Source organism: Dendrobates tinctorius, unplaced genomic scaffold (genome assembly GCF_039654945.1).
Source record: "Dendrobates tinctorius isolate UK_male_01 unplaced genomic scaffold, ASM3965494v1 ptg000028l, whole genome shotgun sequence".
Classification (NCBI taxonomy): Eukaryota; Metazoa; Chordata; class Amphibia; order Anura; family Dendrobatidae; genus Dendrobates; species Dendrobates tinctorius.
In genome coordinates, this window is record NW_027361696.1 from 53,004,312 (window position 1) to 53,025,673 (window position 21,362).

General features: G+C 45.4%; 2 protein-coding genes across 6 annotated transcripts in view; one reads left to right on the top strand and one right to left on the bottom strand.

The window, feature by feature from the left end:
* PAFAH1B3 (platelet activating factor acetylhydrolase 1b catalytic subunit 3) overlaps positions 1-21,362 on the top strand; it is a 52,153-nt gene that overhangs the window by 22,077 nt on the left and 8,714 nt on the right. Inside the window, exons 1-3 of one of the 3 annotated variants that reach the window (XM_073570724.1) lie at positions 16,960-17,093; positions 17,670-17,756; positions 18,189-18,278. In XM_073570724.1, the coding sequence (XP_073426825.1) occupies positions 17,676-17,756; positions 18,189-18,278 (171 nt within the window). In that variant the 5' untranslated portion in view covers positions 16,960-17,093; positions 17,670-17,675. Of the gene's footprint in view, positions 1-16,959; positions 17,094-17,190; positions 17,588-17,669; positions 17,757-18,188; positions 18,279-21,362 lie in introns of those variants that run through there. The other 2 variants (XM_073570725.1, XM_073570723.1) reach the window with 2 other exon arrangements.
* PRR19 (proline rich 19) lies at positions 1,177-16,779 on the bottom strand. Of its 3 annotated transcripts, none has more exons than XM_073570720.1 (4): positions 16,625-16,777; positions 12,814-14,818; positions 2,684-2,847; positions 1,177-2,317 (listed from the first exon to the last, which is right to left on the bottom strand). In XM_073570720.1, exons 2-4 carry the CDS (start codon positions 14,813-14,815, stop codon positions 1,268-1,270), a joined length of 3,216 nt encoding a protein of 1,071 aa, XP_073426821.1. In that variant the 5' UTR covers positions 14,816-14,818; positions 16,625-16,777; the 3' UTR covers positions 1,177-1,267. The 3 variants fall into 3 exon arrangements, with proteins under 3 accessions (XP_073426821.1, XP_073426822.1, XP_073426823.1); XM_073570721.1 differs by having other exon boundaries at positions 16,539-16,683; XM_073570722.1 differs by lacking the exon at positions 2,684-2,847 and having other exon boundaries at positions 2,113-2,317; positions 16,625-16,779.

The window sequence follows — 21,362 nt, forward strand, 5'->3', positions numbered from 1 at the left end:
CATCTCTTTGGAAAAAGAAACCCACCGAGACTGAAGCCTGATACATCATTTGTGAGTTTTCTTTTAAGACACTTGTCTTCTTTTTTTTGTCTTGTGGTATTCATTGCCATTGTTTGCACTAAATTCTTGAAAACAGCACTTGCAGTTTTTGCACAATGCCAGATAAAAAAAATAGCAAACAGATTTAATAAAGATGCAAATAAAAAAAATATGGTGGCAAAAAAATGCAAAAATTCAACAAAAAAGGGAGCAAATGCAAAAATGAATTGGGTCCTTTTTTAGGCTACGAATGAAAATCCTGCAGAAAAAATTATGTTCAGATTTAAAGCTTTCTGAGAATTTTTCTGTCCACAGCATGGTGCAATGTGATGGTAGATTTCACTGCAGTTTGAATGCGGATATAATGCGCTACTGTTCGGTTTGGCGGTGTTATTTAGTGGACGATACCTTGACATACGTGATCTGTGAAGGACCCATATATTTGTTGTCTTCCTATACTTCAGCCTTCATTTCCATTTGCTGCTTAAAGGAATTTCCTATAAGTCGTGGCTGTGCACATCCGATCAATATCCAATGTGCCCAAACATGCATTTCCTATTTCCTAGGAATAAAGGCCATCAACAATACAGTAAGCCGTGCGTCAAGCCATGGGCGCTCCGTGATGGATGACGAAGCTCCCGACTCTACATTTGCAAAATCAATCTCTTATTTTCAGGAGACAAATAGACACTTCACCTGCCAGAGCTCGGTATCCCGTCATACTTAATAAATGTGTGCGCGGTGAGAAACTAATTACTGTACGGAGTTATCTGGGATGATTATTATTCTATTTATGGCCCATATCTACTAAGCTGGTCACGCCAAGCGCCAAGTTTCAGCCTGTGCCCAACCATCAGCAAGTGAAAACAAGTGGCCACGTGGTGGATTGGCAGGGGCAATTACGAACTGAAGCACTTGCTTCAATTCCCTCATTTTTGAGTGGGTAGTTTATCGTCCATACTGTCAGCACAATAGGTACTGGAATGCCCTTTCCCAGCTTAATTTGCATTGTTTGAGATCTAGAGCAGAAGCCCCCTTTATTATAAAGCCTTTACTAGCTACGTACAGTATGTTCCGCAACTACAACCTTTTTAGCAAGCCCAATGGTTTTGGTGATAAAATAATCTCTAGACTGAGTAAACGGATATGTGAAATGTTTACTATATTTGTACAGAGGGAGTAATGATCACACACATTATAATTATAGCATACTTAGCGCCCCATATAGTTAGTATAGTCTCATTCTTGGGTACACCCAGGTGTCAGGGCTTGGCCTGCTTAACAAAGGCTTACTTGGAGACTTCCTACGTTGGAAAGGTAAAAAAGAGGATCCCTGCTGTCCAGATTGTGGGCACAAAGCTGCAGACGTTTTCATTGGCTGGCTGTAGAGCTTATCCTGTGAACTTCCATGTCTCCAGGACCTACTATGCATCCATTCTATGCCACCATCGTTCCCCAGGTCCCCATGCCTTCTATTTTTGGGTTTCTTTTGTATAAGAGATGATGGATCCCAAGTGTTAGGACATGTAGGTTCAGGCAAACATCTTAGTTTTGGCTCAGCATGTGTTGCCCAATGTGGTCCTACACCACCTTCCTGCCACGAGGACATGTGTCTTTTTGCTTCTCTCCCCAATCCCATGGATAAATCCAAAGGAAAGACAATTAGGGAGCTATCGGGGTTGGTGATCGACGTCTGAGGGACAGCACCATGATGGCTTCCAAAATATTTTGCCGAGTAGGCATTATGTGTGTTTTGTTCACTAACCAACATCCTGATCGGTGCAGGAGACTTAGTTGTGGGTGACCTCTGATCTCTGCTGCCCCAGAAGACCTCTGATGTTTTCTCACCATCTGGAAAACACTTTTTTATTCTTACTCTGGAAGGATTTTGCACCTCAGAGATGTCTTCCAAGGAAGTTCTGCTTATACATTCTTGGTTAGTAGCCCGTGGAATGACGATGTATCTGACATCGCTCAAAGGAACTTTACGGATAGATGGCGAATCTGTCGGCAAGTCATTTGCCAATCTCCATCTAACTTGGGGGCTATAGGCAATCAATGGTGAACTGGTCGTCTTCCCAGCTGTCCTCACCCTGCAGAAACTCGACGATTTCCTCTCTCGTCTGCTCGGCTTAGGATTATGACTTGAAGAAATCAGGATATTGGGAAGACTTTGGGATGGTATTTGTCTGTACTGGCGTGAGAAGTTACAATCAGATTCGTAACGCATGGGCTGGTGCAAAGTATCCCTGGGACTTAGGTGGTCCTCTTGATTTGCCTGTAAAAACAATAATAAATGTCATGGATATACCATGAGACAAGTCATATAAACGCAACACAAGCAGCTTGATGTGACATTAATACGATCCAGGTCCTGCCTACCCTACTAGGAACGGATATGGACAATGTATTATAATAAAGGAAGCTTTAAAGCAATGGTCTACAAGCTGTCATAAAGTAAGAATCCCCTAATGCGCACTGACAAGCAAAGGGGGAGGAGTTGCAAAGCTAGATTTTTTCAGAAGACCCTAACTTCCTATATTGTTTAGTTGCCCCATCTTTATGCGCTCTTCCATGTTTTCGCCTGGTTACATCCTCAATTATCCCCCATTTGGCCATTCTTTCATAATCTAACAAGACTCACCATCTTTATAAGTGTGTGAGCCGGACTGTTGCTGGGAAATGGCTGATACCGGATCGTGGATGTCTGTATCGGCGGCCTTCCTCTCTGGGTCGTTTGCACCAGTTTCCTAATGTCTGTACCCGTTTTATCGACAAATCCTAGATCTTTATACATATGAACATTACCTACAAAAGAATAATACAAATATATCTTGATTTCTCATGTACACATATTTTTGAACACCTAGCAGATATGCTGATGAGGACTCCAGGAGTGCTGGATGTCTCAAATTGCATAAAGGGGTTGTATGCTACTAGGACAACCTGCCAGAAATACCATATTCCCATTTGTAAAATAAAAATACACTATACTCCCAACTTGTATCGGTATGGTTCTAGTGATGTCGCCGCCGGGTCCCTCCGGGCTTGTGTGACATTATTATGCCACGTGAGAACTACAGCTAATCAATGACCACTAATGGGCTGCAGACGTCCAATGGAAGTGAGAGGATTGAAACTGAATAGCTGCTGATAGGCTACAGGGCTCACGTGGGCAAAGCTTTGTTACGCGAGCCCTGGGAGACCCGGCGCTGACATTGCTGAAAAAACTACAGTGCGGAAGGCGAATATAAAGTGATTTTATTTTCCAAGGGGAAATATAGTGTTTAAGATAAGGCTAGTGGTGGACAACCCTTTGCATACCTTTGGCGTGGGAAAATATATTTCTATCTATGCTAGTGGTTACCTTGAGATAATAAAATTGCACAATCCTCACCCTGATCCATGTCTCAGATTTCTTCCAGTAATGTAGGCTGTATGTGGCATCTGCTGTCTTCCTTAGCTCATATATCAGCACATCTTCTATCCTTAACATATGCTTCCTCGAGTTCCACATCCTGTATTCTCTGCCCTCCGTAAGACTATACATGCTTTCTACCCTCTCTATGCTGTAAAGATCTGTGCAACCCCTTCCTTCCTGCTATCTCCAAGGCCATGTTTAGTATTTGATCAGTATTTTACATCAGTATTTGTAAGACAAAATAAGGAGTGAGACAATCAGATGACAAGACTTCTGCATTTTTCACCCACTCATACTGATGTAAAATACTGACCAAATACTGAATGTGTGGCACTGAGAGAAAAGAGGGGTAGGTAATGGAGAGTAGTCAGAAATAGGAGCAGGAATTCTGACGGCTTTGCAGATTTTTTGAAGGCTATTTAACAAGATAAACGACATGCAAACACTCTGTAGCAACGTGATAGAAGATTTTTAATAAAGAATATTTAGAAAGTTGCTTAGCTTTGCATTTAGGAAGCAAATGATCAATAAAAAAAATTCTGTGACAATAACTACTTGTACATAGGCTTTAAGACTGATTCCTAGTTGATGATTAGTCGAGTAGTAATGCGACCCCGGCAAAGTGGAGTCTCTTGGCAAATCAGACAGAAAGATACATAGATTATTGTCAGGAAGGACTTTCTGAAACTTTCTGTACATACAGTATATTATAAATGGCGCTTTTCTGCAATGATAGTGGGAAAAAAAAAATCGTATTTCAGATGCTTAACCCCTTAGAAAGTGGTCTATAGTGTTCGTAGCATCTAAGCGGTTGCAGAGAGAAAAAGGAGTTACCTTTTTATCCCTAAACCAATGGGGTGCTGATGAGTTACATAATAAGATGCAGTTCAGACATAAAAGTAAAAAGTTCAACTTTCGTTAAAATGAAAAATATAATTTCTTCCCTTAAAAATGCTGTAAAATATAGGGCAGCACAGTGGCTCAGAGTTTAGCAGTGCAGCCTTGCAGCGCTGGGGTCCTGGGTTCAAATCTCATCAAGGACAACACCTGCAAGGAGTTTGTATGTTCTCCCTGTGTTTGCGTGGTTTCCTCCCACACTCCAAAGACATACTGATAGGGAATTTAGATTGTGAGCCCCATCGGGGACAGTGATGATAATGTCGGTAAAGCGCTGTGGAATTAATAGCGCTATATAAATGAGTAAAATAAATTATTATAGAAAAACATCAAAAAATAAGCTACGTAGCATTTATTCTGCATGGTACAAGTATACGCCATAAACAACATATGACAATTGCTGTTTTTTCGGTTACCTATCCTTCTAAACAAATGAAATAAAATGCGATAAAAAATGGTTTCTTTCTCAAAAAGGTACAAGTAAAATCTAAAGCTCGTGTCGTAAAAACTCAGTCTACGGAAAAATAAAGAACTTATGGCTCTTAAATGTGGAAATATTTTTCAAGAGTTTTTATTGTGTCACAGTATAAATGCAAAAATAATACGTTTTTTTCAATACATATTTTTTCCAAATCGTGCCAATAAGAAATAAAACTTTTGTTGCCAAAAAACAAAACAAAACAAAAAAAAAAGCTTTTGAAATGCAGAGATGAAAAAAAATCCGCTGCATCAAGCACTAAATTAACATGCGGTGTTGAAGGGTTAGGACCCCTTGGCTGTGGATTTTTGGCTGTGCACAATGTGATATTTCCATGGCCGTCAATAACCGTGTCCTGAAAGGGTTGTTTCATTTCGGATATTTCAGGTTTTCTGAGCGATGATGACATTCAGAGATTCGGAGACAGACAGGCCATTTGTGAAGCGATTTGTATGAAGTCTCAAGCGCTGGGCTTGTCAGGCTGCCAAATCCATCAATCTTGAAAAAACTTTTTAAGTATGCACCTTTTTTTAGGCATCGGGAACTGGAAAGCCGTGCGGCGGGGTGACCTAAATTCTTTTGAGGAGCGGGATTAGACGGAGCACTGTCCATACTCTCATCCCCTTGTGTGCAAATATTAACATATTGCTAAAGGGATAGTCTTATGTAAATCAACAGGCGAACAGGCTATTGGTATAAAAAAAAAAAAAAGACAGAGAAGGGAAGATATTGAAAAACTGTAAACCGTGTAGCCGTAACCAGGTCACCTATGCTAGGTTGACAGTGGAGGCAAAGTTTCTTTTTCGTTCACGTGGACGAAAAATTAAAACGGAGCAAATTTGCAACAAAAAATAAAAAGCTTAAAAACATCCTACAGTTTTGTTCAGCTCTAATGCAGGGGTATGTGTCTCCACGATTACAGCTCCATACATTGAGTAGTGACCACCATTTAATAAAGAGCTTGCGGTACCATCCATGACCAATGCGTAGAGGTCAGTTGAGGTGTCAGGTTGAACCTCTCCTATCTGATGTTATCAATATTAAGGTCGGAGAAGATCCCTTTAGGACTACACACTGTGGAAGTTATGCCGTACTGGTTAAAAGCTTCTCTAGAATAGTAGGAGTAGGTGGGCTGTCCAGATATCAGACAGCCGGGGAGCCCATATTGAGGTGGCCAGTCTCCTCGTCAAAAAGTGCAGCACTTAAAAGCTCTTTGTTATACAGCTTGCAAGCGTCGCCTGATCCCTGGATTCAGGACTGCCTCAGTACCCCCCTAAGCTCGTCTCATGCTGCCCCTACTTGGAGCATTGGAGAATTTGGGTTAGCGGCACGACCATGTGAATTATCTGGAGCCTAGATAGGTCCACCAGTTTCTTCTCCGCAGTTATCTTGATAGGATCAAGTCATTGTATTGGTGGTCTTCCTCTTCACCTTCTATTCTTCCGACCATGCTGTCCTTCTCCAGCACACAACCCCCTTTGGAAAGCAGGAAGCCAACAGGAAAGGGAGCGGTAAACTCCTTAAGACTGAGAGTAACCCTTTAAGTGATGAATGATCCACTGAGGTTTTTTGCGACCTAATGAGGAAGATCTAATTTAACAACTTTACTGAAGGAAAAAAATATATATATTTCCAGCGACAACACAAACTTGTCCCTGTTCACCAAAGACTATTATTTTTTTAACGGCCTTCAGCTTGTTCTTGGGCCATGGCGACTTGATGGATGAATGCTCTGTAGGAAGATCAATCTTGTGCAGCCTAGACAGGTCCACCAGGGTCTTCTCCGCCGTTATCTTGATAGTATCAAGCCATCGGGTTTCTGGTCTTCCTCTTCACCTTGTTCCTTCTATCCTTCCGACCATGATGTCATTCTCCAGTGATCGCTCTCTTTGTATGATGTGTCCAAAGTAGGCAAGTCGTAGCTTGGTGATCCTTGCTTCCACTGACATGTTTGGCTTGATTTGTTCCAAAATTGATAGTTCCATACATATACCATATTGATAGCATCCTTCTCCAACACATTTCGATGATGTTGATTCTACCTCTTTCTTTATCGCACCCAAAACTATACATATCAACTAGCTAAATGACAAATGATAGAGACCCTGGTCTAATCCTTTATTTTAGTGTCATTTTACACAATTAAAGAATAAAAAAATTAGACAGTAATAGGGTTGCAGATCGCACTAAATATAAAATATAAGTAAGTGCGATTGCAATCCGGGGTCCACCGTGCAGAGATGGTAACCTGCTGCTCGGTAATGGCGGAGTACTATCTGAACACTGGCGGGTAACCACTGACCCGGTGCGTACAAGAGTGAACTCTGTTACTCCACAGAGCCGCTGAAACCAATGCCACAACATTTTAGCTTCACAGGACTCGGCAGGGGGTGCGTAGTGTAGAGGCACAGGACTCTGCCCCAAGGACACAGGGATAGCGCCCCTCTAGCGTTTAGCACCGCAACTGTGATGCCTGCACAAAGTGGCTAGAGATAACCGCTTCAACAGCATGCAGCGCCGCCCTGGTGGATGCCACCAACCAAGCTAAGCTAGAGCTGGAAGGCGCACTATCTGCGCACGGCGTCGCACTGACGGACGCTGCTGAATCAGCTGTACAGTGGCGCCTAATACAGATTGGCACACGCTTGCGCTATCGTGTGAAAAGGGCTGGGAGCACTGCAGCACTAGGCACTGCCACTACTCGGCGCTGACTCTACTCCCTAACCCTATATACAAGCACAACCAGAGGGAGGGAGTCATAATGAGTCATTCAGCGGTTCACAAGCATCCTTCATCACACACACAACTAGCCATCTGAGTCTATATTAGCGCATGGCCCTGCGGCCATGCGGGTCTTTTATAGCGTCACCTTCCGGGACCTTCCATGTGGTCCAATAGGAACAGGCACGAGACCTGAGCATGTGACCCCTGAGCTCCAATGAGGGGTTGAGCCACGGGCATGCTCAGTGGAGCAAAAAAAGGGACAGTCCCATGAGCTGCTCGCTAGTGCAGGCTGCTATAGCTGAAACAGGGATGGCAGCAACCAACTTGACAGCACTAGCTTGAGCAAGACGCTGGGAACGACGTCTTTGCTGAGCAAGCTCCTCTGTGGCCGGGACTGAATGGGAGAATGCAAGGCTCGGCATTCTTCCTGTGCAAAGGGAGAAACCCGACGCCTAACAGACAGTGAAATGTATTTTGCCCAACATTAAAAAAAAATTCTCCTAAAAAGAAATTAAAAATATTCCCAAAATTATTTTGATAGCCCTCCTAAGAAAATAAAACATTTTTAGGGCCATTAAAGTCAAAAATGTGTTAGCCAGCGAGATAGACAGGGTGCCGTCACATGACCATCCGACACCTTGTCACTGAATTCTTGGGAGTTCATCATTACAGACTGAGGTCTGAGATGGCAAAATCTATGGATGTAAAACAGGCATCAGGCGGTTTCGCTTTTAATGAAACATTCCGTTTAAATGCAAAGTTCTGAGAAACATCAAGTAAAGTTTGGGGGATGCAGCAAGGCTATGGCATGCAAGGATTCATTACAAACAGCGCCACCTGGTGAGTGACATGTCACATGCAGTATATAGCGCAGTACCTAAGAAATCATTTTAAGGATCTCTTCATGAAACGATAACGTTTCATCCACGCTGTAAATTCATTTCAGTAAATGAAACGCAGAACATAAGATCATAAATCAGAGCGACCCTTATTACTGTGCTTCATGCATGAAGTGTGTGAGCCCCTCTGTAACCAATAGGGGTCACTGAAGTGAGAAAAGCCGGGTTTGGGTTAGTGTGAGGGGCCACCTAATGTTGGAAAAAACGCAATCGCGGTAAAAACGCACTAAAAACGCATACAAATGCATAAAAACGCTGCGTTTTTTTCATGCTTGCTCATAAAAATGCTTGAAAAAAACGCAGCATTTGTATGCGTTTTTTCAGTGCGTTTTTTTGCGGGAAAAACACGCTGCAAAAAAAAGCAAGTGTGAAAGTAGCCTAAGGGGGTGATAACGGGGGGTTTGATTTACTATTTATGGCGGTTTTTATGTTTGGCGGCTGTCGCACGCTAAAAGACGCTTTTTATTGTAAAAATAGTTTTTGCATCACCACATATTGAGAACTATAATTTTTCCGTATTTTGACCCACCGAGTCATGTGAGGTCTTATTCTTTGCAGGACGAGTTCACGTTTTTATTGGTACCATTTTCGGGCATGTGACATTTTTTGATCGCTTTTTATTCCGATTTTTGGGACGCAGAATGAACAAAAACCAGCATTTCATGAATCTCTTTTGGGGGGTGCGTTTTCACCGTTCCGCGTGCGGTAAAATTGATAAAGCGGTTTTATTCTTCAGGTCGGTACGGTTACAGCGATACCTCATTTAGGTCGTTTTTTTATGTTTTGTCGGTTTTTTGCAATGAAAACAATTTTGTATAAAAAATAATCATTTTTGCATCGCTTTATTCTGCGAGCTATAACTTTTTTAGTTTTTTGCGGATAACGCTGTATGGCGGCTCGTTTTTTGCGGGACAAGATGACGTTTTCAGCGGTACGATGGATATTTATATGCGTCTTTTTGATCGCGCGTTATTGCCCTTTTTGTTCGGTGGTATGATAATAAATCATTATTTTTTGCTTAGTTTTTTATTTTTATTTTTTAAGGGGTTCGCTACGGACGCGGCGATAACAAATATGTGTACTTTTATTTATTTATATTCAAAAAATGAATTTATTGGGGAATATTTTTTTTTTTACTAATTTATTTAGCGATTTTTTTAAAATTATTTTTACACTTTTTTTTTTTTTTTTAAATTTATTACATAGTCCCAGGTGGGACATCACTGTCCTGTGACAGATCACTGTGACAGATCAGCAATCTGTCACAGGCAGTTCTGCAGACTTCCTCATGCCTGCACTCTGCAGGCAGTGAGGAAGTCAGCTCCCTACAGGCCCCCGTCGCCATCTTGGATCCGGGGGCCTGTAGGGAAGGAGTCCCCCGCAGTAGTGCTGCACATTGCGCTGCCGTGGGGGGCTCAGGGAAGCACGGAGGGAGCCCCCTCCCTGCCGATGCTTCCCTTTAACCCCCGGTACACCGCGACCATTTTTGATCGCAGTGTACAAGGGGTTAACGTGTCAGGGGCGGTCTGTGACCGCCCCTAACACATTGTGCCGGGTGTCAGCTGTGATAATCAGCTGACACCCGGCCGCGATCAGCGGCGCTCACCACGTGGGCGCCGCTGATCGCATTAGACGTACTATCCCGTCCTTGGGAATTAAGTCCCAGGGCACATGGACGGGATAGTACGTCTAATGGCAGAAAGGGGTTAAACAGTACACGCAAAATGCCAGTGTCAACATCTACAGTGAAGAGGTGACTCTGGGATGCTGGCCTTCAGGGTAGAGTGGCAAAGAAAAAGCCATATCTGAGACTGGCCAATAAAAGGAAAAGATTAATATGGGCAAAAGAACGACATTGGACAGTGGAAGATTGGAAAAAATTGTTATGGACAGACGAATCCAAGTTTGAGGTGTTTGGATCACACAGAACAACATTTGTGAGACGCAGAATTGAAAAGATGCTGGAAGAGTGCCTCACACCATCTGTCAAGCATGGTGGAGGTAATGTGATGGTCTGGGGTTGCTTTGGTGCTGGTAAAGTAGGAGATTTGTACAAGGTAAAAAGGATTTTGAATAAGGAAGGCTATCACTCCATATTGCAATGCTATGCCATACCCTGTGGACAGCGCTTGATTGGAGCCAATTTCTTCCTACAACAGGACAATGACCCAAAGCACACCTCCAAATTATGCAAGAACTATTTAGGGAAGAAGCAGGAAACGGATATTCTATCTGTAATGGAGTGGCCAGCGCAGTCACCAGATCTCAACCCCACTGAACTGTTGTGGGAGCAGCTTGACCCGTATGATACGCAAAAAGTGCCCATCAAGCCAAACCAACTTGTGGGAGGGGCTTCTGGAAGCATGGGGTGAAATTTCTCCAGATTACCTCAGCAAATTAACTGCTAGAATGCCAATGGTCTGCAATGCTGGAATTGCTGCAAAGGGAGCATTCTTTGACGAAAGCAAAGTTTGAAGGAGAAAATTATTTCAAATAAAAATCTTTTTTTCGAACCTTGTCAATGTCTGGACTAGATTTTAAATTCATTTGGCAACTCATTTGATTAATAAAATTCATGGAAAACACAAAATTGTCTGGGTGACCCCAAACTTTTGAACAGTAGTGTATATATTATTTTTCACTGCAAAATTGGAAAATATCATATGCATTGCAAAGAAAAAAAAAGTGCTTTTGGGTGCAAACATTTTTTTTCTCCCCAAATGCAAGTGTGCCTTTCTTTTGATATAATTTTTTTCTGTGGGGAAAAATATGCATGTAAATGACGTTAAAAAAAAAAAAAAGAAAACACAAAAAACTCAGAGCCTTTTATGGGGCATGTACCTACAAAAGCACCATAAAAAATAAAGTAATACCAACCAATGGGAAAAAATGTCAGATTTCTCACCCTGGCTGTTTTCTCAGCCCAGGCCTGGATTAAAAAAAATCAAATAATAATGTAGAGGATATTGTCATTGGCAATCCGGGATCCTGTGTTCTAGCAACATGCCGGGATTTCCATATGAGAAGGTTGCAGCTGCCCCAATTATAGCAATATTTTAGGTAAATTGCTGGAGAAAATTGCTCATGATTGCTCAGAAATAGCTGCTCGTGCGCTGCTGGTCTCCGCATTCGAATTGTTAAGTAGCTGTGCAATCAAAGTGACCTACTTCTTGTCCCGCATCAGATGACACCCAGCTGCGAGCTTGTAGGGCATGATGAGGATGAAGGCACAAGGAAAGATGGGGAATGATAGAAGTATAATACGGGACCCCTATATCCGACAGCATCTCTTCACTTCATCTGGTCTTCGCGCTTCTCAATACCTTGTTGGTAATTTCTAGAAAACTTCATCTCTTTCATGTATAATACTCCCCCCCCCAAAGCCGAATCTTCTCATGATAAGACCAAAGTAACCTCAGGTCTAATTCTGCTTAGTGCGGCCTTTAGCGTAAACTTCGGCTTCATTTGGTCCAAGATCTTTCTTTTGCGATTTTGTTTTTTTTCCTCAATTTCGTTTATTTTTCCATCTTGTTTTTGCTTTCATGTCGACAATGACATCATTCATTTTACTATACGATGCACCGAAAAAAAGTCGGGAAAAATTTCAACTGGGGCGAAATGGAGTATAAAAGAAAAAAAAACAAACAAAAAAAACAGCAATTCTGCCATTGTTTATTTGTTTCTTAATTTTATGATGCGGTAAAGGTAACTTTTTCCTACGGGTCAGAAGAGTTAACAGAAAGCAAAAAACACAAATATCCTGGGTCAGAAGAGTTATAGTTATACCAAATTTATAGCTATAGGTTTAGTTTTTTTTGCTTACAAATTGCACAAAAATTTTAAAAAATGCTCCGTTCCCTCCTTTTTGTACGAGCTGTAGTTTCTCATGATACAATTCCATCATTTTTTTTTTCGGGGGGGGGGGGGGGGGGTATAGGAAGTGAAGTAACAAAAAAAAAAAAAAAAGAACAGCAATTCTACCATTTTTTTTTTCGGGGGGGTATAGGAAGTGAAGTAACAAAAAAAAAAGAACAGCAATTCTACCATTTTTTTTTTTTTTCAGTTTTAGCATGGCAGACACGGAGGTGGTAAGCAGTCTCCTGGATGCAATGGTAGCGCTTTCAAGGGGGACTGACAGGAGTTAGAAGAGTCCCCTCTTAAATGCTAGTATCACAAATAACAGTAGCATCTAAAGGGTTAAACTGTTGAGATCAGAGCAGCAGTTACTCTTAGGTGCTGGCTGTACAACATGGCTGCACCCATGCTGTATGGAGTGGTCTTTGCTCCACACAGAAATGATGAAGAAGCTTTCTAGAGCTAGGACACAACTCTTCGGTGCTACACATTGACCTTACCTGTCTGTTTGTTTGCAGGACTTCTCTGTACAGGCACAGCAGGTGGAGGAGGCTTTGTATCACGTAGGCGTCTCACTTTCTGCAGTATAGCTTGTCGGGTGTCACTTATCAGGTTGCGGCCGTGAAAAAATGAGTGTTTATCAAGCATGTTCACGATGTCCTTGGCTGCCTCCAAAACGAGTGTTGATTGATTTCTGAAAGGAGACATTGTGGTTTCACAACTTCGGTTAGCTTGGTTCTCATTTTGAGGGTTCGACTGGCACTTTAGTATTTCCTTGTCTAGCTGGTTGCAAAAGGCAGGATCTTTGCTTTGCTGGTTGTGCCAGGTAAGCTTGACGTCTTCCTGGATGCCTGAGGCACGCTCATGGTATTGTTGGTTGTAAAAGGCACTTTCATGTTCTTGCTGGATGCCCGAGGAACACTCATGGTCTTGCTGGATGCCCGAGGCACGCTTCTGGTTTTGCCGATTTCCCGAGGCACGTTTATGGTCTTGCTGGCTGTATAAGGCATGTTTATGATATTGATGATGGTGCGAGGCATGCTCGTGGTTTTCCTGATTGCACAAAGCACAAGAAGGGCCTTGTGGGTTGAACAAAGCCCGCTCATGGCCTTTCTGGGTGCACAAGGCCCGCTCATGGTCTTGCTGGTTGCACAAGGCCCGCTCATGGTCTTGCTGGTTGCACAAGGCCCGCTCATGGTCTTGCTGGTTGCACGAGGCCCGCTCATGGTCTTGCTGGTTGCACGAGGCCCGCTCATGGTCTTGCTGGTTGCACGAGGCCCGCTCATGGTCTTGCTGGTTGCACGAGGCCCGCTCATGGTCTTGCTGGTTGCACGAGGCCCGCTCATGGTCTTGCTGGTTGCACGAGGCCCGCTCATGGTCTTGCTGGTTGCACGAGGCCCGCTCATGGTCTTGCTGGTTGCACGAGGCCCGCTCATGGTCTTGCTGGTTGCACGAGGCCCGCTCATGGTCTTGCTGGTTGCACGAGGCCCGCTCATGGTCTTGCTGGTAGCACGAGGCACGCTCATGGTCTTGCTGGTAGCACGAGGCACGCTCATGGTCTTGCTGGTAGCACGAGGCACGCTCATGGTCTTGCTGGTAGCACGAGGCACGCTCATGGTCTTGCTGGTAGCACGAGGCACGCTCATGGTCTTGCTGGTAGCACGAGGCACGCTCATGGTCTTGCTGGTAGCACGAGGCACGCTCATGGTCTTGCTGGTAGCACGAGGCACGCTCATGGTCTTGCTGGTAGCACGAGGCACGCTCATGGTCTTGCTGGTAGCACGAGGTACGCTCATGGTCTTGCTGGTAGCACGAGGCACGCTCATGGTCTTGCTGGTAGCACGAGGCACGCTCATGGTCTTGCTGGTAGCACGAGGCACGCTCATGGTCTTGCTGGTTGTACGAGGTGGGCTCATTGTCTTCTTGGTTGCGCCATGCAGGCTCAGATATACAGGCTGGTATTTCAGTTGAATGCTCTTTTTGAGAGGAATGTACATCTTGATTTTTTAATTCTGGTGTTGGAATAAGGCCTAAATAGAGGTGTCCCTGGCTTTGAGGTGTCTTTTTTCTGGAGTAGTCACTGCCAGTCTTTGATAGATCCACCTTGATTGTCTGGTTTACAATTCTCCCAATGTCAATAGATTTGATCTCATGATTGAAGATCCCTTGGTGATGGGTCAGGCGGTTTTCCGTAATGAACACTTGCCTAGAGTTACACGCGGCTTTCATTCCAGATTGAGAGACCATCTTCACGACCATGTTGTTCCTTTGCAGGACTCCTTGGGAGAATGTCTTCTTCTTGAAGATTTCAGTACGTGACTTGAATTTTGCATTGTTCAGCTCTTTCTTAGTTTTTCGTCTCTTGATTTTTAGGGGTTTATTAGTCTTACAATCGTTGATCTTCATCAAGTTACCACTGGAGTAAAAGACTGAACAGGTATTTGGTCCCAAACTCAAGGGAAGCTTTGGATCGCTGTGACTGTGGTCATCTCGAGACATCATCACCTATGATGGAAACAGGATTAATATTGACGCTTGTCTAGGTAACTTTAGTTTATACCCATTCATTAACTGGAAACTCTCTAGTGTGCACGAGTGGACACTTTATGATGCACCTGCTCACCTGTTGCAACTCACAGTCTTTAAAGGGATTTTTAGTTGTGGAAAACACCTTTTCGCCACAAATTTTTCTTTACTCACCCTCCCCTGGTCCAGTGCTGAGTCACCACCACTGCCCCTGATCTACTAGATTGTCTGTAGTGCAGGCGTCACGTCAACAGCGCTGAAGCCAATAACTGAGCTCAGATTGACTGCAGTGATATGACGTTAGCTCTGCAAAAAATAATAGACAACGGGAGCAGCAGTAAAGACTAGTGATTAGTAAGTTTTGCTTGGATAAGATGTTATGTGTCCTAATCGAGTATTTTCGGCGTGCTCGAGTCCCCGCAGCGGCATGTCTCACGGCTGTTCGACAGCCACAACACATGCAGGGATTACCCATTTGTTAGCAATCCCTGCACGTTACAGCTGTTGAACAGCCGTGAAACAAGCAGCCGCTGGGACTTGAGCATTTTTTTCGAGCACACTGAAGACACTTGAATAGGACACAAGCATGCGTGGATAACACCTTATCTGAGCACGCTTGCTTGCTCATCACTAGTGCAGACTTACTCTGGACCCAGGGAGGGTGAGTAAAGCAACTGAAGCCTTTCAGGGGGATACCTCTGAATTTGGAAAACCCCTTTAAGATAGAGTATAAGGGTGTGTGCACACGCTGTGGATCTGCAGCAGTTTCTGCTGCGTTGTACAGTACCTTTATTTTCTATGCAAAATGAAAACCGCAGTGCAGATGCTGCGGATTTTCTGCGGTTTCAAAACCGCAGAAAGAATTGACATGTCAATTCTTTCTGCGGATTCCGCTGCGGTTTGCCATCTGCTCCATTGTAGAGATGATAAACCGCAGGCTAATCCGCAGATAAACCGCAGGTCTTTTACTAAATCCGCAGAGCATTCCGCAGCGTGTACACACACCCTTAATGCTGCAAAATGAGGCTATGGGGACGTTTGGGATCTGAAGCAGATCCTGATGGTCAGTAGGGCATTAATGTTTGTGGTTCTTGTCAGACCTTGCTGATTTTTGCATCTAATGTGGATGGACACCTATCGATGGTAGGTTTCAGAGAAAAAGGATGGGGCTGTTGAATGTCACCATGTCCGATCCTTTCGCTCTCAAGGGGGATGTTCCATCATTGTTTCCTGTTTCTTAGGAATACGTGCACACTCGGATAAGGATGCAAGTGTATGGGGGGGATATAGCTCCCACCTAACTAGACTGGGTGCACAAGTCACCTAGAGGGGTCCGAAAGGTTCTCTAATATGAGACCAGTAGCATAAAAGACCCCTAACAGCTGAGATCCATGTGCTGCAAGTTACGTTAGCTGGATCCTGGGAGACCCCCACATGCATTAGTTGGGCCCACTGAGATCTAACATGTCAGGGCCCCCTATGTGATTGGTAGGGTCCCAGTCTGATGGGAGGGGGTCTCATGTGTCGGACCCCCAACATTCATGTCGTCACCCTACGCACCACCGCCATACATGCGGCCTCCAGGAGCAAGGGCCCCGTCTGCAGTGCAAACCTAACATATACTACACAACTTCACCATCTGTGACTAAAAAACATGAAAATCTATCAAAATATTACAGTAACATGTAATAAAACCAACCTCACATTGATGACACTAAACTGTCCAATATTACAGCGGGCTGTAATACCATTATTATGTCACACACTATTATACCCATGTCTTACATAACGGTCTCCAGAAACAATATGGCGCAGGGAACCAAGACCCCCGGTTCTAACGCTCTACGACGTCACCGAAACTGTCTATCCATGCTAATCCCCCTGCTTGTCCCACTTGGTATCGCCCAGCTTTCATTTCTGTAATGGCGAGACAGGCCCATAGCATTTTTGTAATAGGGGGAAACAAGATCATCCCTCCAAAGGCAATCATGGTTCAACCTAAATGTAAAGACTGGGCTGTTCCATTACAAATTATAGGGGAGTGCAAAGTTTTCATTTCCGCATTGATAGAGCTTCTTCCTGGACAAATCCATTCAGCACATTACAGAAGGGGGGGGAAGAATTGTTAGTTGCCGATTTGGTAGTCCTGGGAAGAAGGATTTGTCAGAGGGGGTTCCCCCCCGCTGTATTTGCAGGGTGGTGCGGTCCAGGAGGGAGGGTTCCTGCTGGAGACACTGGAAGAAGGGAAGAGCAGGTGAGGTGCAGAGGAATCACACAGCCGGCGATACGTGGGGGCTGCCGGGACACTGCATGAGGGGAATGTGCGCCTTGCTACATGTGCCCGCCAAGGCAGAGTGAAGAAGCTGCCCATAGCAACCAATCGGAATCAAGCTTTCATTTTGCAGCTTGGTTGCTATGGGCAACAGCTCTGCTTTCCCTTTGCTTCAGTTTAACCCCTTCCTTTCTTTTTTGCACCTTCGCTTTGAAAAATTTGGTAAAAAAAGATTAGTTTTTTTCGGGGGGGGGGGGGGGGTAGTGGTATAAATGCCCCTTACCAGAGCTCAGGTTGCTGCTGGTGGTCGGGAAGGGTTGATTGTATGGATCTTATTAAAGTGGACCCCCTCGGATGGCCTCCTTATATCACGTGGTTCACCGTTTGCATCATGTACTACTCCCTCTCCGTAGCGGGGCTCCCAGGACGTACAATCGGCGGCTCCTGTTGACGTCACCGCGTCTGGCTGGCACTGAGTATTGGAACTTCCACATCGTCGTGTGCCAAAACTACAACTCCCAACATGGGCATCAATCTTTCTTTTTTTTTTTTCTCCAGGACACAATGTGTGACGGCGACAAGAACCCCGCTGTGATCCCCACCCCTGCGAAAGACGTGCAGGGGGATGGGCGCTGGATGTCCGTGGTCAGTACCGGTCCTTTACTACTACTACACTCAACAGCTGTTGCCAAACTACAATTCCTGAATACTGGGAGGCAGTTCTCCGGACCACGGATTAGTGACTTTGGCCACCAAAACCTGCAATTCTACAGGAACAGACCCCTTTTTTTCACCCATGTCCTGGTCGTAGCCTGCAAAGCTGGGAGTTGTAGTCCCTACAGCAGGAGAAGCTGCAAAAAAATGTCTGATCAGAAAGTGACGTAAACAAAACGATTTGATTTATTGCAGATTTTACCGTGCATAAAATCCACATGCATAAAATCCATGTGCATAAAATCCGCGCACACACAGCGCGCAGAAAGAATTGTGGCTTTTAAAAAGGCAGATATTTTCTGCTGGTGGGAAAAAATAAGTCTTATTGGTTCATCCTCCATTGTTCTTTTGTTTGTCTTTCAGCACAATCACTTTGTGGCCAGCAGCAAAGACAAAGAGCCGGAGGTCGTCTTCATCGGAGACTCCAACCTGCAACTTCTGCACCAGCTGGAGGTGAGAGCTGGGGAACGACATCAACGGCTCCTGCCGGGGGATTACACTTTATTCCAGGGGTGGGGAAAAAAGAAAATTCTGCCAAGGGCCATTTGGATATTTATACTGTTATTCGGGGGCCGCAAAAATGATTTGGTCAAACTCGCCCCCGATGTGATGTCTGGAGCAACTTCCCTTGGGAGCTCTTGTGATGTTGCTTCTCGTAACTACTTTTTCAGATTTGCGCCGGTCTGGAGAACAGGCGACACTTTGTGATAAGTTTAGGAAAGAACTTGCAGCAGTAAGTTAAGAACACTGATGTAGATTACGTTGCAAGTCTCCTCTCGGGGGAAATACATCACTGCTCACGTTACATTTATAGCGCACAAGCAGTAGGATGTCTGTAGTATATTCATTACATAGGAGACGCTGGGGCTGGAGAATATGTATCACATAGGAAATGCTGGGGCTGCAGTATATACATTTGATAGGAGACCCTGGGGCTGGAGCATATACATTACATAGGAGTCACTGAGGCTGCCATATATGCAGCACTTATGAGATGCTGAAGCTCATTCATCGCAGGAAATTGGGGCTAGAGCATGTACATCACAGATCACAGGAAAGACAGGAACTGCTGTATATACATCACCTAGGAGACTCTGGTATTCCTTTATACACATCACATAGGAGACTGGGACTGCTGTACATGCATCACATAGGAGATTCTGCAGCATATACATCACATAGGAGATGCTGGAGCATATAACATAGATGCTGGAACTAGCGAGGACCAGCTGATGGTGCTGGAACCCGGAGGGGCAGCATAAGGAACAAGAGCCGATGGCACAACTGTGGACCAGCTGACGGTGCTGGAACACGGTTACTAAGCAGGAGGTACCTGTGCTAGAAAGCACTACCAAGGACCAGCAGACTTTGCTGGAACTCGGATACCGAGAAGGAGGCACCTAGGCCAAAAGCTCTGCCTGGAACCAGCTGACGGTGCTGGAACCCGGATGGGTAGCAGAAGCTGCAAGAGCAAATGGAACAAGCGAGGACCAGCTGATGGTGCTGGAACCCGGAGGGGCAGCAGAAGGAACAAGAGCCAATGGCACAACCGTGGACCAGCTGACGGTGCTGGAACACGGCTACTGAGCAGGAGGTACCTGTGCTAGAAAGCACTACCAAGGACCAGCAGACGTTGCTGGAACTCGGATACCGAGAAGGAGGCACCTCAGCCAAAGGCACTCCCGAGAACCAGCTGACGGTGCTGGAACCCGGATGGGTAGCAGAAGGTACCCATGATAAACAAAGTTGCAAGGCCGCGAGCAGGCCGCAGTTACCGAAACCCACAGTCCTACAGGGGGTGCTTGTCCTATTGGCACTACGGAACCAGCCTTTATTACCAGAACCCGCAGCCCACATAGGAAGCACATAAACTGCAGGCACCATAGACTCGGCTAACCCGACCGCAACACGACCGGACAACGTATTGGTGGCAAAGTGACGTTGACACTACCCGGAAACAGCAGGAGTGCTGGAAATAGGCTGGGCAGGAGGGAATACCCGTGCCAAAGACACTGCCGAGAACCAACTGACGGTGCTGGAAACCGGAGGGGCAGCAGAAGGAACAAGAGCCAATGGCACAACCATGTACCAGCTGACGGTGCTGGAACACGGTTTCTAAGCAGGAGGTACCTGTGCTACAAAGCACTACCAAAAACCAGCAGACGTTGCTGGAACTCGGATACCGAGAAGGAGGCACCTCGGCCAAAGGCACTGCCAAGAACCAAATGACGGTGCTGGAACCCAGATGGGTAGCAGAAGGTACCCATGATAAACAAAGTTGCAAGGCCGCGAGCAGGCCGCAGTTACCGAAACCCACAGTCCTACAGGGGGTGCTTGTCCTATTGGCACTACGGAACCAGCCTTTATTACCAGATCCCGCAGCCCACATAGGAAGCACCTAAACTGCAGGCACCATAGACTCGGCTAACCCGACCGCAGCACGACCGGACAACAAGTCTGTGGCAAAGTGACGTTGACACTACCCGGAAACAGCAGGCGTGCTGGAACCAGGATGGCCAGGAGGGAGTACCCGTGCCAAAGACACTTCTGAACAGCAACTGGCGATGTTGGAGCCCAGGGTCAATCAGGGTGTAGGCTGAGGCCTAATTTCATCAAGTTTAATATCTGTTGTAGACTACTACTGATTTTAAACGTGCTACAACTAGGCCTCTGGCTCCACTCTGTCTCTAGTATTTCCCCTGGCCTCCAACCCCGCCAGTTGCTGATCAGAAGTGGCGTCTGCACAATCCACACTTGTTCCTGTGTTACTGGGGTTCAGTAACGTCAGCTGTTCCCCTGATGTGTGTCCGGCAATGTCTCCTGCTCTGTCCACATTCCCACTACTAGTAATGGTCTGTTAGTACACCACCTGCGGCACTAAAGACGCGTTCCGTTAATACACTGGCAGCAGGGCAAGCCAGCACCTCCAATGCATACTGGCTAAGCTCTGGCCATGTATCGAGCTTAGAGACCCAAAACTTGAAGGGGGAAGAGCCGTCTGGGAGTACACTGACAGGGCAAGACATGTAGTCTGTCACCATCTGACGGAAACGTTGCTTCCTGCTGACTGGAGCCGTCTGTGATGGTGTAGACATTTGTGGCGGACACACAAAACTTTGCCACATTTGGGCCATACTGGTCTTGCCTTGTGCTGAGGCGCTGCCTCTGCTCCCTCTTTGTGCAGAGCTTCCTCCACTGCCTCGACGCACAGAGCTGCTTTGTAAAGCACTAGCAGCACTGCTGTCGGGTGGAATGGAGAACATGATAGACTGCACCAGTGTGTTTTGGTACTCCCGCATTTTATGCTCCCGGTTCAACGGTGGTATGAGGCTTTGTAAGTTGTCCCGGTAGCGAGGATCTAGGAGGGTGTACACCCAATAATCAGCCGTGTTGAGAATGTAGGCGATGCGGCGGTCGTTTCTCAGGCACTGCAGCATGAAATCAACCATGCAGACTCCCAACTGCCAAAGAAACGCTGTCCCCTGCTTTAGTCGTCACCTCTGCCTGCTCTGCATCACCCACCCTCGCTGTACATAC